This window comes from Rhinolophus ferrumequinum, chromosome 10 (genome assembly GCF_004115265.2).
Source record: "Rhinolophus ferrumequinum isolate MPI-CBG mRhiFer1 chromosome 10, mRhiFer1_v1.p, whole genome shotgun sequence".
In the NCBI taxonomy this organism is placed as follows: Eukaryota; Metazoa; Chordata; class Mammalia; order Chiroptera; family Rhinolophidae; genus Rhinolophus; species Rhinolophus ferrumequinum.
In genome coordinates, this window is record NC_046293.1 from 76,015,879 (window position 1) to 76,034,868 (window position 18,990).

At 33.5% G+C, this 18,990-nt stretch overlaps 1 protein-coding gene across 1 annotated transcript in view; it reads left to right on the forward strand.

Moving 5' to 3' along the window:
* TMTC2 (transmembrane O-mannosyltransferase targeting cadherins 2) overlaps nucleotides 1-18,990 on the forward strand; it is a 399,668-nt gene that overhangs the window by 268,618 nt on the left and 112,060 nt on the right. Inside the window, exon 8 of the mRNA XM_033117889.1 lies at nucleotides 9,153-9,274. Coding sequence (XP_032973780.1) covers nucleotides 9,153-9,274 — 122 coding nt within the window. The remainder of the gene's footprint in view (nucleotides 1-9,152; nucleotides 9,275-18,990) is intronic.

The window sequence follows — 18,990 nt, forward strand, 5'->3', positions numbered from 1 at the left end:
CTCATTCTTTTCTCTTGTGTAAACCTTGTTTTTATAAACACAATTTAGCACTTCCTTCCCTATTTCTAGTGTTCCCTAATTATTTAAGTTATTTTAAGCCATTCTGTTTACTCCATTCTAATTCTCTTGAAGGCACTATTGTATTTTTGAAGAGAGGATCATCACCTCCTCCAACACACACACACACACACACACACACACACACACACCAGTCTCACTTTTTCTTTTTTGGAAAATTCTGAGCATTTTATAGGGTTGGTTCTAACGTTTGTTGATTGATTATTTTTAGTGATTTATTTCCTTGAAAACACGCAGGGAATTGATTAGCCTGGAGAACAGGACCCCCAGTTGCAATTAGAGAAATATTGACCTAGGCTCCTGGCTTTTTTTCCAAGTTAAATTTGATGGCACATCTGAGATTTCCTGTATATAACCTCACACTAGCGATTAGGGACCTTTTTAGCTTTCGCTGAAGTTGAACACCTTTCTTGATGTGTGTTTACTTAATGAAACGTCTAAAACCCCCCTCAACCCTGCATTTCCTCTCTCTTTTAAACCTACCCCTTCATGCTTTATTGTCAGATACTAAGTAGCTTCTCTAATATCTGTAATCATTTAAAATTCTTTGTCCTTTCTTGCTCTGTACATTAGCTATTGAGGACTTCCAATCAGAACTAATATATCTAAGGCAACTGGACTGTGGGTTTTTTTGTTTCTTTGTTTTTGTTTGTTTGTTTTTTAAATAAGGGTCAGCTGAGGATGTCACTAAAGGACATTCACAAAATTTGACAGCCAATAGTTATAGTAAATTTATGGCATAAATAAAGGGAAAAAAAAGCCAGACTCCCTAATGTTTCTGTGTGAATGCTAACACTATGAAGTAAAAAAAAAAGTGAGAATTAAAATCACAGCAAATTAAATTCTTGATATAAGATAGACTACTGATGTCATGTTGTTCTGACGGACTACAGATTATCTGGAAAAAGCGGTTACTCAAATTTCTTTTCAGTGACATACTTGGTAAAAATGTAACATCTAAATCCTAATTGATATATAACGTGATAGATTATTTACCAGAAATTTATCAAACTCTTTGGAGCCAGAGGCTGCTGAACTGAGATTGGAGAACAAATAAAGAGATGAAAATTTGTTCTGTGTCCTGCTCTACACATCTCATAGTCTAGTTTGGGATCAGGAAGCTTATAATTTGGTGAGGATGGTCCTATAGGAACATAAACAAAGTAGAAGGGGGAAGTGTGAGTAAATGCAGCATTGAGTGCTAATCTTGAATAAGGAAACTCAGTTTTGTAAAAATTTCTTTCTTAAATTGATTCATAGTTTATAATTCCATAGCAATAAACATTTCAAAAATAATTTTATCAAAATTAGACGAAATAATTCCAAAGTTCATCTGGTGCACTTAACAGGAAAATAGAGCCAAGAAGGTTTAAAGAAGAATAATGAGATTTGCTCTATTCAGTATTAAAATAATTAGAAGTCTGTCATCACATACTAAGTAGCTTCAGTACTTCGGAGATGCCACAGTAATTAGAGTTGTGTCGTACTGCTTTAAGAACAGAAAGCCAGACCAGTAGGACAGAACAGAGACCCTAGAAACAGATCAAAATTAACAAAAATCTTTTGTAGGTAATAAATGTGGAATTAAGTATTGGTGAAGGAAAGGAGTTCTTATAAAAGTTGGTCTGGAACAATTGATTAAATGTTTGGAAAGAATAAAATTCGATACTTGCCTCACACTATTATGGCAAAATGTATTTCCTGTAGAATAAGTAGCTAATTTTAATAAAGAAACTATATAATTAGAAGAAAATGTATGTCCCTATGATGAAAAATAATTTTTTGTGCATAAAAGATAGTGATAAAGAAAAGTCAATTTGATTTGCATATGAAAAAAATTAAAATAGCCTGAAATGAAAAACTATTTTAACCATGTTTTGCATTATCATAAAGGGAAGGATAAGTATTGTAACTGAAAAACAGGTTTGAACCATTAAACAATAACCTACAAATAAAAAATATTCATAGATAAAAATTTGTGAAAATATATTCATTTTCATTAATAATTAACAAAAATTGAAATGAAAACTTTTTTCTTTTCAAACGGTCATTTAAAAAAGTATTAGAATCGATGGTAGCTGTATAACTCAATTGATTAGAGCGCGAGCTCTGAACAACAGGGTTGCTGGTTTGATTCCCATATGGGCCAGTGAGCTGCTCCCTCCACAACTAGATTGAAGGACAACGACTTGGAGCTGATGGGCCCTGGAGAAACACACTGTTCCCCAATATTCCCCAATAAAATTAAAAAAAAAAATTCAGTAATTGAAAATGTCCATAATGTATCAATCACAAGACCTAATAAAAATTAATAAACATTACACTGAATACCTGCCAAAAAAAAAGTATAAGAATCAAATTTTGAAATTCTCACACACTGCTTGTGGAAGTGAAGTTGGTATTTTGGTGGGCCAATCCAGTAATCTGTATCTTGACTATTAAATTTGCTAGTGCTTTTTAGTTCAAGAATTCCACTGCTGCATATGTATCCTAAGGTAATCATAAGAGATATATATAAAAAAAGAAGATAATTACAAAACAGGTTAATAATTGCTGAAGTAGGTGTAGTATCTGCATAAAAAAAAATTGGGAGGGGAATTTGAATAAACAGAAAATTACCTATTGATCTTGAATAACAAAATTGAATTTTGGAAAAATCATCATATTTTTATTTAATATAATAAAACACTAGAAGGAACCTAAACACTTAAAACTACAAAAATATTTTATTATATAATTGTGTGTGTGTTTTTTTTTTTCAGTGTGTAAAAAGTAAATTCTGGAAAAATGCCAGTCTCACCACTCACTATCTATGAGTGATGGAATTCATTTGATTTAATAAAATTATTATCTTTCAGACTTTCTATAATGAAAGCATATAGTTTATAATTAGATAAAAGTTATATAAATATTTAAAAATTTAAAAAGGGGTAACCAGGACTTGATCGAGATATAGTCCATCTTGAATAGATCATCTAGAAAATCAATGAACGTGGCAGTTCCTTTTTATATTGACTGGGATATTGTCACTGATTCGTGAAACGACTACGCATACATCTACAAATGATTCATGTGGTGAATCTATAAATGATTATATCATTTTCGGAACTAAAGGGTTATTTATTCTTAGCTCCTCATTTTATAAATGATAAAACTGAGGCCCCCAAAATAACTTACGTGCTCATAACCTCACAGCTATTTACTGTCAAAGTAAGAATTTGAAACCTAGCCAGCTACGATTCTGTTATATTAATTCAAAATTCAGCGCTGCGTCACAATTGCAAATAATTTCAGCAGGAAGATGACACAAATTAATCAATTAATTCAAATGTATTTATTTCATTTTAAAATTATGTATCAAAATTAATTCCTAAAAATACAATTAAAAGAAGCATAGAAAAAGGAAATAATCACAACAGACTGAAGATCGGTAAAGTATTCATTAAAAGAACATGACCAGCACAATAAATCACAAAGTATAAAAACCACTGAAATGAACCTGATACCGTTTTTCAGAAAATAAGCATTTCTGAAAAATGAATGATTACCTTGTGGACCAGCCAAGTCCTCAAACTTGGAACTTAGACATTGGATAGATTATAATAGAATGCCTGCCTTTCAGGTAAAGTATCCTAAAATTTGGAGTATAGGCAATGAGGTGCTTTCACTGTATTTGGCAACAGGAAGCCAGCTAGATGTCATGTGGGGCCATTTTATGAGTATTCCCATTATTCTGTAGAAGGCCAGAAAAATGCTATAACTGTAACCTCTGTGAGGCCTTTTACAAAAATAGACTTTTCCCCCAGTGTGCTGTTCCACTGTTGCAATTGACTCACAGCCACTTACCATCTTTATTATTTACTTGATATTTTCTTCCTTTTAAACCATGATATCTATGAAATCACATTTTTAAAACACAGATTGAATCTATTAGTACTACATGAAAAAAAAGTTTTGGTGTAGTTTGTTTCATGTGCACCTAAAAATCAAACATGGAAAATATTGACAAAGAGATTTATTTGTCCCTAGGTTGTAAGTACCATGAAGGCAGGAATGAGTGATATGTCATTAACTTTTATGTTTTCCATCATATTCATTATCCATGTTGGTTAACCTAAATTGACATGCAAGATACACATTCAAGAATTTTTTAAAAAGGACTTTTAACAGTACTGTAAGAGTTGAGTAAGGGGTGATCACTCTTGGTAAGGGTGGTCACAAAAGTTGTTTGTTTTTTTTTAAATAGGGAATCTGGGGCATGGAGGAATTGGATGCAGGTGGTCAAAAGGTACAAACTTCCAATTATAAGATAAGTAAGTACTAGGGGTGTAATATAAAACATGGTGACTCTAGTTAATACTGCTGTATGGCATATTTCAAAGTTGCTAAGAGAGATCATACAAGTTCTCATCACAATGAAAAAAACAGTTTTTCTCTGTGTGTGTGTGTGTGTGTGTGTGTATAAGATGATGGATGTTTACTAAATTTATTGTGGTAATCATTTCACAATAGATATAAGTCATTTATTTGTTTGCCTTAAAGTTATACCGTGCTGTAATATCTCAATAAAACTGAAAGAAATAATAGGGAATCTGAACTGCATCTTAACATAGATATATACTATCTGGAGCCAAGGGCAGGAGAAACAAAAGGTAACCCTGGCACATATGGGTGCTGTATGCTCTATTCTTTATCTGCAAGCCTGAGCTGTACAATAACTTGAAACATGAGAAACAGGGAGATTTGGACTATTACATCATCAATAATCCAGCTTTTTTTCCTTTAAGGAGTTAGCTTTTGCATGTGTTACTTAGACCTTTTAGAGAGGAAGAGTGACATTGTTTGTTCTCCATCTAAAACTGGTTTATATCTGCCTGAAACCAACCTGGAGACTTCCAAATCCCTTTTGTCTGCGAGTGAATCGGAAATAAATCTGGGTGATAAACTTGATCACTACATCATGGCACAGCAAATCTTCTCATTCTTACAAAAGTGCCCCTATGATGTCTTTTTTTTTTTTTTTTTTTTTTTTTTTTGCAGAATGAGAAGGAAAAATAGTCATCATTGCTTCTTTCCTCCTGGGTACTATAAACATTTTTTCTATTATTACAAGAAGAATTACAGTACCAGAGAAGATGACTTAACCTCCTCCCTTCACCAATTCCCAGTCCAGTATCTTCATTTCCCTACTTGCGGAATTTACGGAACTTTTCTTTTTCCCCTGTGGCATTTCCTTCATGGAATTTTAATGATTTTAATATTTTAATCAAGCTTAAAGGATTACGTATATATCATTCGCTCCTAAAACGGAATCTGTTGATAGCACTTTTTGCGGTTATTGTATCCACTCTGTAATTATTTTTTACAGTATTTAGACAGAATGGTATAATACAAAGAGTCAGAGAGAATACTAAACTGAATCCTGAATCTGGCATTTACTTATATTTTAACAATGAACAAGTAGGTTAAGATCATTGAGCCACAGTCACTTCATTTATAAAATGAGACTGATTTTAATTACAGTGTAGAGATAATGTACAAATATAATATATTAAAGACTTTAGTAGGTATTCAGTAAATAATAAACTTTATATGGTAGGCAGCTTCATGCAATGGTAAAAAGCATGGGCTTTAGAACCATTGAAATCTCTCAGAATAGGATTATTCACTGTCCTTTTGCAAGTCACTTATCATTGCAGAGCCTTCCTGCTCATCCATAAGTGAGTGTTCTAACTCCTACTATGAATTAGAAATGAGAACTATGAAGCCCCTACCTTGTCGGTGCCAGGGATATAGCAAGTGCTGGTATTGTTTGTTGCCAAAATCTTCATTGAGTTCCCTTTTAAACACATTGAAATTCATCCATGGTCATTTTCTTGCATTTTAGTTTTCGCATCTTGATTTTATTACCAATTTTATAGACTGTTTTTGTATTAAAGTTCACCTTAGAACTAAAGTGCGTCTTATGTGCTATGTATCCCCACCTTAAGAACTGAGTCACATATGCAGCAGAAGTATTTTTAAAGGTCAACCGTGGATTATTATTGCCCTTCCTTATTCCTTTAATTTAAAATATGAGCCCAAGGCAAAGTGAAATGAACTGGATGGTCAGTATATCACAAACTAGAAAACAATTCTAGGAGCAAGACAGAGAGTATAATTTTCACCGGTGCTGGATTGTTGGAAAGTTTGTGATTATTCTGTATCAGCTGGTTAAAGCAGTGTGCTATGAGGTCAGGTTGTCCTGGGTTGAATTGCTTTACCATTTTCCACATTTATATTTTGTGTTTTATTTAGCTACTCTGCTTCTTGATTTCCTCATTTGTAAAATTTAGGTGATATTCCTTAATAAGAAATGAGATACATATATAAAGCAACTAATATAGAGATTGAAAATGTGTTTCATCTTGCAAACCTACTCTGAAGAGTTAGTTGGAAGTGATTAAATGGGAGTAATATGGGAGGTCCCTTGTGAGAAAGGAGAAAACATTCTACATACGTAAAGATATACAATGTGAGGAATGAGGACACATAAATCAGACATCCCCCCACCCTTGTAGCTTGCTACCCTGATTCATTAATAAGCATTTAATGAATGATTGTCGTTATAATCTTTGTCATTACTAAGATACAATGAATTGTTACCTGAAGTTTTTCTAAGTTGTAATGAATAGTAAGTAACTAAATAGGCTGGTTATTTACATTTTTCATATACTTGCTAAGATGCATTATTACATGATGTTTCTTATTTATAGTCCTTTGGTATTTCTCCATTTCACAAGCTTTGAGAATTGATAATTGCTTGTGAGTTCTTACTGAAGACGAGAGGCCAGCCGTGGATTTTTTAGTATATTAATAATATTTCATTTCAAAATAGGTTTTAATGATGATAGATTTCTGACGTAGGAAAAAAAGTACACTTTCTGAAGTGATTTTCAAACATCAACAACTTAAATGTAATAAAGATTTGAATCTCAAGCGCTCTGAAATTCGGGTTCTCTTGCACTTCTTTTTCTGTACAGACAACCTACTGGTATTTTCTACAGATTAATTTAATATTTCATAAATAAAAAATAGAAGCTATATTACATTTTATGATTGTACAACTTCTAAAAAGTAATCTGTGAGCACTTGAAGACCCAAAGTAGAATTTCAGGTTGATTTCAAACAACCTGCATGCAGGCCTGTCTTTAACTGTGATTCTGAAGTTAATACGTGTTTTCCATTGGTTTAGAACCCATTTGAGATATAAATATTTGGACACAATTTATCATTAATTGCTTTAAATTTTTCATTACTTTAGGGATTGTGCATCCTTTCTGTTTTATAAATTATCTTTAGAATTGTTTCAGTATGAAGAGTAGTTCACTTTCCCTAAGAAAAATTATTATTTGCTTTATTTGGGAACATATGTTAGTTTGATGTGGCAAAAAAACAAAACAAAATAAATTCGTCTGACATCTTTCACTTTTTATAGAGATATTATAATAAAAGCAATACAATTATTACAGAAACTTATGAAAAATTTTATGAAATTCATTCCTAATCCTGCCATTCTAACAACTAGGAGCATTTTGTGTATTTCATTTCAGTCTTTGGTGTTTGGCTTCAGTATTTCTTGCGTCTCACCCTGAGCATGTGATTTAATCTAACCAAATTTTTTTAACATGCAATCACATTTTACACTTTAGTAAAACAAAACATTTTCTCGCTATTATTTTTATAATAGTATAGTTTAAGGACTCTTTTCAGACCTAGATACACATAGATGTGTGTGACTCGATACATATATTTTTGTGCATGTTACATATTATTTGTCACCATTTTTTTTTTTTTTTTACTAACCAGCTGAGCAAAGGGCACGCCAAAAGGTCAGGAGACTCAAATTAATTCAATTCATCAAGCATATTTGTATTGACAGTGCTGTGCTAATACAAGGAGAATATGATTATAATAAAAGGAAGCTAGCTAGCTCTTCCTTTAAAGCAAGGATGTACAACCAGTGTGGGTAATAGATGTAGAAAAAGCCTCTGATTATGCCACTAAATGGAAAAAGCTATCATAATTATGATTAGTTAAGCTATAGAAGTCTGCTTGAAAAATAATGCACGCTACCAGTCTATTGCTTGGACTCAGAAAGTGAGAAGTTTCTTCATTTGCAATGCTTATTAAAATTACAATATTTAACTTAAATATACAAATTATCTCAAAACACAGTTTTCCCATTGGGGGAATATGCTTTCATACTACAGTAATATAAGGGGGAGGGGCATTATCATAAGTGGGCAACTGATACACGTTTGGCTTCATTTCCATTTTTTTCCTCTTACTTGGCTGTTAGTAAAATGCTATTTGGTGGGTTAAATTTGTATAACTTGAAAATAGTAACTGATGGCTGAAAGGTCTCAGCAAAACTTTGTACATGGTGCCTGGCAAGCTAAATAATTGTCATGTATTCATTTGATATTTAAAATGAAACTGGTAAATTTTATTTACTTATTAAAATACACAGTGCAAATAATTCTGAAAAACTAAAATCTAGCACCAAAGCTTAACTAAAATATTTTTATCTCTTTCATTTAATCTTTCTCAATGAGATTATAAACCTGGGAGGGTAGGACCTTAAACTTCTCTCGTCTAGGTCCTACATAAAGTTCTTCACTGAGTAGTTATTCACTAAATACTTGAATTTCAAAAGGAATGAGTGAATGTGAATAAAAAAGAACAAACAATTGTATACAGGAAAGAACAAACTTATCTGTAAACAAAAAAGAAAAAGAAATGGTGACAAAGGACATATGCGTGGGAGTCAGATGTTCTTAGGTTAAAAATCAAAGCTTGACCACTTACAAAATTCTTTATTTTAGCCATTTCACTTAATTTCTCCAAACACAAGTGTTGTCATGTGTAAAATGGAATTGTGATGACTTTTGGGGAATCAAGTGAGATAATGGATGAATGCACTTGCCAAAGCATCTGCAATTTCATGGAATATAAGCATGATGATGAGATGCTGTTGCAAAGGCTGTTGGAAAGCTATGTCCTCAGATTGATTTACACAATTCATTTTCCAGGTGAAGCATACATGCGATTAAGCAAATTCCCTGAAGCAGAGTACTGGTATATGGAATCATTGAGATCCAAGACTGACCACATTCCTGCTCACCTCACCTATGGGAAGCTGCTGGCTCTAACAGTGAGTAACTACCTTCCTCACCCTTTAGCAATTGTTTTTATCCATGCATACTGAGGTAGATGTGGTTTGAGGTTCTGGCTTTTAGCCACTTAACTCGGGTAGTTAGGATGTAATGGTGGCAATACTAAGTTAGAACCCTGTACAGAAAATAAAGGAGAAATGTATTCCTTTGGCTGTGGGGTTTGTAGATAAAATGTGCTATGTCATGATCCTTGATAAAACTAAATGAAACCATGTAAATGAAGAACCCCAATTATGTGATTACATAATGGATTTGTCCTAATAACAATATTTGTATAAAGACTATTTTCTACAAACTAGTATTAGCCCCAAATTGACGATAATGTAGGACTCTGTCTGATTCTTTCCAAATAGCCAAAACTTTGCATGTGTGTTGATTGGTGTCACCTGGAATTCCTTCTGATTATAATCATTACGAAAGAGAAGTGGAACCATTATTTGGCCGCTCATTATGTGATGAGCACTCTTGGAGGCCACAGTTCCATGAAAGGGGTTCTCACAAAGCATAAGAAATTGCTGCTGTTCTACCATTATGACTTACAAAATTGTAATTCCATGTATTTCACCGTATCATTAAATGTTTTTATATTACACAATAGAGGACTGTCCAAAATATGTAAATTTTCTGAGTTCACCCAGCTAATAAATAGTAGAACTAGCCTTCAATCCTAATCTCTTACCTATATTATTTTAGTTACACTACTTAACCTTTTTGCAATATTAATAAAAATAAATGGTACTAGAAAAACATAGAGCAAATCGTCAGGAAAGTGATTCCTAAGTGATTTCATCAAAAGGTACCTTATAATTATTGAAAAGTAATAATATTTAATTTCCCATAGAGGCAGCTAGATTAAATACTTAAAATTATTGTATCCATTCTAAGATACTACTAAAATGCTATTAAAGAAATCCTATAGGTAATCAGAAAACATCTCAATAAAAAACTCGATATGCTCAAAAAAAATGACACGTATGCTCTTAATGCATAACTGAGCTCAAAAAGTAGTAAGAGAATTTCCCGGGAGCTAAAAATGAAGCAGTAACTAAACACCAGAGCAGTAAACAGTAGGCCGATCCTGTAGCTGATTTCAAATAGTTTACCAATCGTGACAACCAGTGGGAAGGGGCTTTTTGTTTGTTTGTTTCTGTTTGTTCTGGATGGAATACGAGACAAAGCTTTAGACCATTGGAAGGCCAGGAATTAGATGCCAAATAAAGCAGGGAAATTCCTACCCTTCCTGAAAGGATAATATAGAGTAGTTTGCATACTGGTACAAGAAAGCAGCCGGAAGGATTTCCGGTCTCAGCTTGGGATCTGAACAAAAATGAAAGAAGTCTCTGCTGGGAATTTGTCACTATCCTCCTCCCTCTACCAGGCTCTGGGTTATATTTACTTTATTTGCGTGGTCAGGGAATTCCTAGGACAAGAAACTAAATAAAAATCAGTCCACTAAATGCTTTGGCTGAAGAAATTACCGTAGATGTTTTTCAAAAAAACCCAGAATTAAATCTAGAAGGAGTTACTGAGTGAGGTACATAAAGAATGGTGAATAAACAAATGGTGATCACATGGGCACGTCAGAATAAACTGACTGAATAAAATATTGGGAAGGAGTAACGTCACAGGAACAGTCAGAATGGGAGAAGAGATGATACTGAAACTGATTTTTGGAAATGAGAAAGTGTGAGGAGGTATTACACTTGATTTTTCTGAGCTGCTAGCTTTGGGATGGGTTAACGATGAAAAGACATCTGAAGTACTCAAAAAGAAAGTTGGAGAGACTCAAGACTTGGAGGGAGCTGGCATAGACGAGAATGAATGTGAAAAAGATTGAAAGATTGGAACTGAAAGAAATTATTAGGAGTAGGACACTGGAGCAAACAGGAGAAAATTAAACAAACAAAAACAGCATTTCATGAAGCAGGATGTCATTAAAACATAAATAATGAAAAATAAGAAAGAGCTTTTAGAAATTAAAAATATGATGGCAAAACAATTTTCATTTGAAGGATAAGAGAATAAAGGTGAGAACATTTTTCCATTTAAACACAAAAAGATGAGGAAATAAAAAAGAAGGAATTATGAAATAAATCAATATGGGGACCAACAGACAGAAAGAATAGAGAAAGGGAAAAGAGAACATTACTCAGAGTTGAAAGGGATAAGTTGCTATTTCTGCCATTTTACAAGACCACAATATGTCAAGATTAATCAGTTGGAAAAAATTGTTTTACCTGATGAAAACCCTCTCCATTTCTCATTCTGATAGTATGATAATTCACATAGTTCCCCGTAAGAATAGAATTCATATATACCTCTTGCCCTTTCTAGTATCTTTGAGATGTTCTTAAGGATTTCAAATGGAAACATTTTTAATTAGATTGATAAATGAGACCTTCAAAAAATATCTATAAAAGTTTCAGACACCTGATTTTCAAAAAAAGGAAAGATCACTTAGAAAAAAATGTGAAAGCTTAAATGCACTTAATTCTGAATAACCTACAGCATGATACTACTTTGGATATAGAATCTATACGTCCTTGTCTTGTCCCTCTTCTTTTTATCAATCCTGAATGTTTTAAGTTTCCTATACCAAAAATATTTTACAGACTGCTTTATTTTTTAAAAACAAGATTTAGAAGTTTTAATTCACTAAAACATGTAGAAGGGACGACTCGTGTATTACAATCCAAATTTTAATTCCCCATACCAACAAAACTTTTATAGTTTCCTATTTGCTGATTAGATGAAATACAAACCCTATTATGGAATGGCTTCAACTCAGAGTGCCAAAAACTTCAAAACCATATTTAACAGTTTCTTTTTGAATTAGGAGATTTGGCAAATTTCCGATGCCAGTGGATTGCCTTTGTCTAATTTTGGGTTCTTGGCCTCGTAATATGACATTGACTTAACATGGAATTGGCAAGGTGAAAATGTCACACATTTTGACTTCTGAATGCTTTAAATATAATGTATTGTAAAATGGAATTGGCTATTATTCTCAAGAGAAGCAGAACAGAAATGGAGTGGGGTGTTTTTATTGCTTTGTCAAAGCTGACCAAAGACAAATATGTAAAAGTGACATCCAACTATATTAGACTTAGACCACAGAGTATGATTTCATATGAAAATTATATTTTTATAAGACCAATAAAAAGAAAGCAAATTATTCGTCCTTTTATTACAACCAGTGGTATGATTCACTTAGTACATTTTTTGGTTCTTTTTTTTTTTTTTTTTTTAAGAATTTGTGTAGTGTTTACCATATTTAGAAAAGTTCAAAAATTACCATTTCTTAGAATGTTTTGACAAATTTCATAAACCAAATTTATTTTATTCTTCTACCAAAAGTGTCCTTTTTCCTTTGTGCCTACTCAAATTTATTTCTTCTGTGAAGTCTTGCCTGAGTCTTTCAAGCAATTATTTTTTTCCTTTCTCTCTATTTCCATGGCATGGTCTCAGTCTCTCTGTAGTAGCCCTTTCTTGACTGAATGGGAGAAATAAATCTATTTCTGGCCTTTGACTCTAGACACGGGGTGTTATCTTTTTATCCCTTCCGTATATGGTATTTCACTATCTTGGTAACTATCCTTATTACCCACCTTGTGCAGTTCCCCTTTTAAGTTATTTAAGGGGTGGGTTCATGATTTTTTAAATATTTGTGTTTCCTTAGTCCGATTCTCATTTCCTCCTTATCCCTTTTGTGTGGTCAACACATGTATTGAGACTTTTTACTCTATGGTAGGCATCACTCTAATTCCCAATGATATGGACTAAAGAAATGAATAAGAGTGCCATGATTAGAGTGGACACCGTGAAATCTTCCAAGATCCTAGAAGGGGAGCTGGGCACAAGAAGGACACATCTCTTGAGTGCCTGTGCTTGCTATGTGTTATGTCATGAATCTTTACAATGAGTATTACTCTCTTTTTATAAATGAGGAAAGTGGGCTTTAAAGATTTAAGGCACACACCCAAGAATAACTTAGGTACTAAATAGTAGAAGTGGATGCAACCTCAAGGTTTTCTGAATTGAGCATCATTAGTTTTCACTCTAATTAAATAATTTTAAGTGTGGAGTTTCCCCCCCCCCTCATTATACCTGATAGGTGATTCTAAAAGTAAGCCAGTACTTCCTCCTTTTTATAACATATTTTTAGATATTATCTCTAAATACTAATGTAGTTTGAGTGGTTCAACACATTTTTATTATTAGCATCATAGGTCGTGAACTTAGGATTTCTGTTTTTGACTACTGGCACTTTTAGACCCTACGTTATAACAAGAATACAAATTTTCCAGGGTACCCTAGGGAACAGTTCTGCCTTAGGGTCACTAGTAACCTCTATGTTAAAATATAGTTGGGCCTCGGTGACATCTCTTTAAAATATATGGAACTTTCATACCAATGTCATGTCCAATTAAAATACTACACACAAGCGCTGTTTAAAATTGTGATTTATTTCTCGTTTGAACTTTGTTACCTTGGGCTAATGCCGTGAATTTAAATTTGGGCATGCATTAAGAGAAAGGCAGGAATAACATTTCCATTATTATGGTATTTCAGATGATTTTATACTTGTTTTTAAAGCTGTGCATGTTGTATAATTATGTGTATATCCTTTGATTTTTTTTTTTTTTGGTCTTCATTTTGTCCTGTTCCATTTATTTAAGCCACATATTTTGAAGCTTTTGTGAGCCAGTAAAATTGATATTGACTTAAATTGTAGTAAAAGCTACTTGGCTGTTAGCTTATTTTACTACCACGTTTAGGTTAGTAAAGAGAAGGAAGGATGTGGGAGACTGACAGTAATTCTTGATACAGAAAGCCTTTATTCTGCCTACTGAAGGGAAGCGCTGAGCCAGATTTCTGTGTCTAGCCAAAGTGAATTGGGCTACACAAAATTTCAGTTGGGAAAGTACTTGAGGTTCGATAGAAAAGTTCATACCCAAGGCTGGAATGGTGTCTATGTTATCTGTCTGAAGTATTGTGCTATTTGTTTCCTTGTGTCTTTTGTAATAATTAATTACTATTGAGAGCTGACATTGTTTTTCATTTGGTCCACTTTAGAGCAGACTTCTTTGCACATTGAATAACAGGTTATTTTGTTTCATTATAAGTACTGCAACCATGTCTAGATTAGAGGGGTAGAGGAATAAAAAATTCATTTTTCCTGTGACTCTGACTGAATAATTATTATGGATATGTCCAATTCAAGTTGCAAAATTTATTCTGTGAAAAGAGGAGTAATATCACACAGATTATGCTACTGAAATATTGGGTGAAATTTAGAAAAAAGTTTTAATTCAGTAATGTATTCAGCTAAGCGTTTTATATGAAATTGCCTCATCTAAACTGTATGATTAGCATTCTGAAGATAGTATAGTTATTATTGTGTTATTCCTACTCTGAAGCATAATCGATTGTGATAGTTTATTTTTTAGAAACTACCCCCTTACTCCAATTTAATGGATTTTGTTATTTAGAATAAATCTTATAATTACTCTTCTTATTGCCACTAAGTAACATAGGATCCAAATATCTCTGAAGTATCCCTGGCTTTTATTCTTGTTTTTGTATGTCAGTAGTAGAAGTCATTGTAAAAGATGCTTCCTTTTGCAGGGTATTCTCAGAATAATAAAAATTAAAATACTCAAATTCTCTGGTATTAAAGGTGATGTGAAATAACTGTAGCTGCTTTATATCTGCATATACATGCAGCTATATTTGAACAGAAATAGTAGCTTTTTATTTAGGGGTAAATAGGATTATACTGCTTTAAAACTAACTTACATTTCACTGTTACTGTTTTGTCTGTTTGGTTTCTGAATTTGGTCTGTAGTTACCATATAGTGCAATTTAAATAGCCCCGCAGGCTCAGGCCCTCATAATACCCCCAGTACTCTGATACTCTATGTTATTGGAAGGGTGCAGATGGAGAAGTGGTGTGCCTCATAAATATAGCTGGGCTTTATTGCAGGATCCTAGAAAAAACAATCCTTTATAAAAACCTACATTTGACACACATTTGCTGAGCCTGAACTTTGTCTCATGCTCTATAATAAACAGTGGTGATACAAAGACCAACAGGGCATTTCCTTGGCCTCAAGGAGGCCACAGTGCATTCTGTTTAGGATAAATTCATACCAAGAACCACTGACAGCTACTTTAGTTGTGGGCTGCCATGCTTTGTGACTGGTGGAAATGGCTTCTGTTTTCAGAGAGGGCCATTATGTCAGTACCTTACTTTTATTTCCTTACTCTTTCCTTTTTATTATAAATATAGGATCCCATACCAGTTAGCGAGCACTTTTCCCTCACTGTCCAGTGCTTTAATTTGTGATGAGCCCCACTGATACACTACACGAAGGACTAAAGTTCATGATTTCCAGCTTGATAGCCTTTCTACTTTATCATGTCGACTTTCCTATCTTGGAATAAAGCATGGAAACATTTTAGTATGAGTTAAATTAAACTCTGCTTTTAATTTGTTTTATACTTTCCTAGCGTGATAATTTTTTTTTTTTCTAATAAGAGAACATTTGAGTATCTTTCCTTGTTAAAACAGCACCCTGCTCTTAGTATGCTTACCTTTAGGAAAGGTGCTATAGACAACATACATTTTCAAAAGCAAATATCTTTAACTTTTACAAAAAGAGGTTGCCTTTTTTCCTTGTAGAATCTGGATCTGGATATATATATTTTTTAGACACGCATACACACACGTGTGTGTGCATGTACATAAAGGAAGCCAGATCTGCTCGAAGATGTGAAGGTACTCGTTTTTGCAGTCTCATAAATAGGTTCAAAACCAGCTCAGCCATCAACATATTCACAAGTCCTTAATGTTTTTGTCATTTTCCCTTATATTTAACCACATTACATTTGAGGCCCATGAGCCTCAGCAGCCTGAAGCCTGAAGCCTGCAGAGCTGTAGATTATATCCTTCGTTTTATATTATTAGGCTGGTGCAAAAGTAATTGCGGTTTAAAAGGTTGAAAATAATTGCATAAACCGCAATTACTTTTGCACCAACCTAATGAAACCATCCCTCTTCCAAACAACAACAGTCACTTCTGAGTTCAGCTCTGTGTGTCTCCAAGTCCTGAGTGTCTAAGACCGTCTGAACTTCTAATTAATTTCCCGTCTCCCTTGACATACATCTTACCTAACAAAGACTTTAATATTACATGGAGGGTGGCACCTTACTCTGCTGCTTCGGTGGGCATACCAGCCGCAGTACTTCATGGATGAGCTCGGTCGGACTCTTTACCACGCAATGAGCGAGGCATCGTATTTATGCTATGCCATTCCCGTGGTCTGTATATTCACTGTACACATAAACGCTGAGCTTCACAGACATTAAGTCCAGATCTGTGTGGAAAGCCTGCACTACCCCTCGGTTTTTCTGAAAGCTGTACTATTGACATTCCGCTCTAGCCTTTTCTTTATTATGACAAAACATGCATATACTGTGCCTCATGTACGTAAAAAAGCCTAATTTCAAAAGTCATGCAAATTTATTTTTAAAACAATTTTCATTCAGTTTTTAGATTTTCTTGTAACGTAGTTCTGAAGTGACAAGTCAATTTCTGTGTGAATTGTTAATTTAAAACAAAGAATTTTAACATAGGTAATGAGAAAAAAAAGGATTTAGGTACCTATGTAAGTGAAATCACAGGAAATAGTAATAGTGAAGTTTAAAGTTAAATTTTTAATTTAAACATGTTGTGTATAGTAGTATACCATATATGGTATGTAGTTTCTCTTATATTTTAAGTTTGAAGGAAATATGACATTCCAAACTGAAAGGGAAGACAAGGTGGGAGGCCTGAGTGAAGTGACCACTGACTTTTACCTGGTACACATTTAATTGATAGAACATTGATTTGAAGCCAGAGCACCTGAGCACTTACCTGCTGAAAAATATTTCTTCTCCCAGTGGAAAGCATAATTCTTTAAAAAGGCTTAAAATTGCAGGTATAATTGAGGCTCATTTCTGAGGTGTAATTGAGGTTCTTTGTCAAAAGCAATAGGAAGAGGTACATTTTTGAGCCTACACTGTAATTCAGTGTGCTTTGTAATAATAGGTGGAAGACAGCAATGTGAGAATTCACACATAAGTATGACTCTTCGGTGAGCTTGACATTAGCTTGTGGCACTGGATTTAAGATGGGTGCTGACCATTGTAGAAACTCATGCATTATAATGTCTTATAAAGGAGAAATAGACAACATAGTTGTTACATGTAAAGGTCACTCTGGTAAACTTTTGTCCTTGAGAAATGGAGCATGAAGACATTATCTCCCATATAGTTTGCTCTATTTCTTTTTTTTTTTTTAAGTTTACTTCTTTTTTATTTTTATTTTCTATTTCTTGGGATAAAACCGCCGTACCTGGAAGAAGAACGGAATTGCTGTCTGCTTAAATCCGAAATTTCCTCATTTTAAGCAGAAAATTACTGATCAGGAGCCTACGGTCTAATGTTTTAAGACGTCTTTGCATAGCTAAAAGATTATTACCTCAGCAGAAGTATAGGATTAAGTTGAAATCTATTGCTTTGGCTTAAGATAGTTTCCTAAGGTTGCTGTTTTCATCGTTTTCACCGAGGATGCACATTTTCCACAAGTGCTAATAATCCGCTCCATTTCCACTTACGTGGAAGAGGGAAGGGTCTTCCACCCTCTTCTCACCACTTCCACAGTACTCAACCTATAAAGGTGAATAACTGCCCGTATATATTAGGCACTTACTGAATTTGATGCCTTTGCTTTGACTTTACATTCTAAAGCTGACTCAAATAATATTACATGGCAAGGATTGCTTTTACTTGAGAATAAAAGGGGGAATTTCAAAAATGGTGAAATTTAGGGTGCTAACAAGATTTTACCACGGCCATTATTGCTTTGATAGTTTCTATTGAAGGCAGTAGTCCCAAAATATACAAAATACATTCCCAACATGTATTCTATAGACATGATGAGTATGTCTAGATGTTTCTTAAAAAAAAGAAAGAAAAGAAAAAGTCAAATTAGTGTGGGAAAAACTGAATACTGTATTTCTTTCTTGAATAAAGTATGTTAATATACATATTACCTATTAAAAGACATGAAAGTCTTTTTGTATTTAAAGTCCTACTTAGAATATTTATCATGGAACCCTTTTTTGAAGTTGAACCTCTTATCATCCAGAGAAAAGAATGTTCTGTCAAATGAACTCTGAGGAACTTTTTAATAAACTGAAAGTGGCAGCGGAAGTTCCAGAAATACAGAGGGTGCCAAAAAAAAAAAAAAAAATGTGTACACATTTTAAGAAAGGAAAAAACTGTATAAAAATTTTAATACTCAATATATACCGATAACAAAAGATGAATACAAGTTGTGTTTGACTTCTGCAATTACAAGAGGTGCTCAATAGTGGTTACTATCAGCATAATTTTAATACAGTTCTTTCCTTTCTTAAAATGTATATACATTTTTTTGGCACTCTCTCTATACATCCATGAAAAAGACACTGATTTTTACCTGGTAGACCAGCGTGTTGGAGCCAGAACATCTGAGATGTTGCTAGTCTAGTTATTTTCTTCTTTCTTAAGTAGTCGTTCAGTTTTAAACATCTAAGAATTTAGTAAAAATTTAGTGTAGTTCTTTGTTCTTTGCTTTCCTCTATGATTGGAGGACAAAGATAG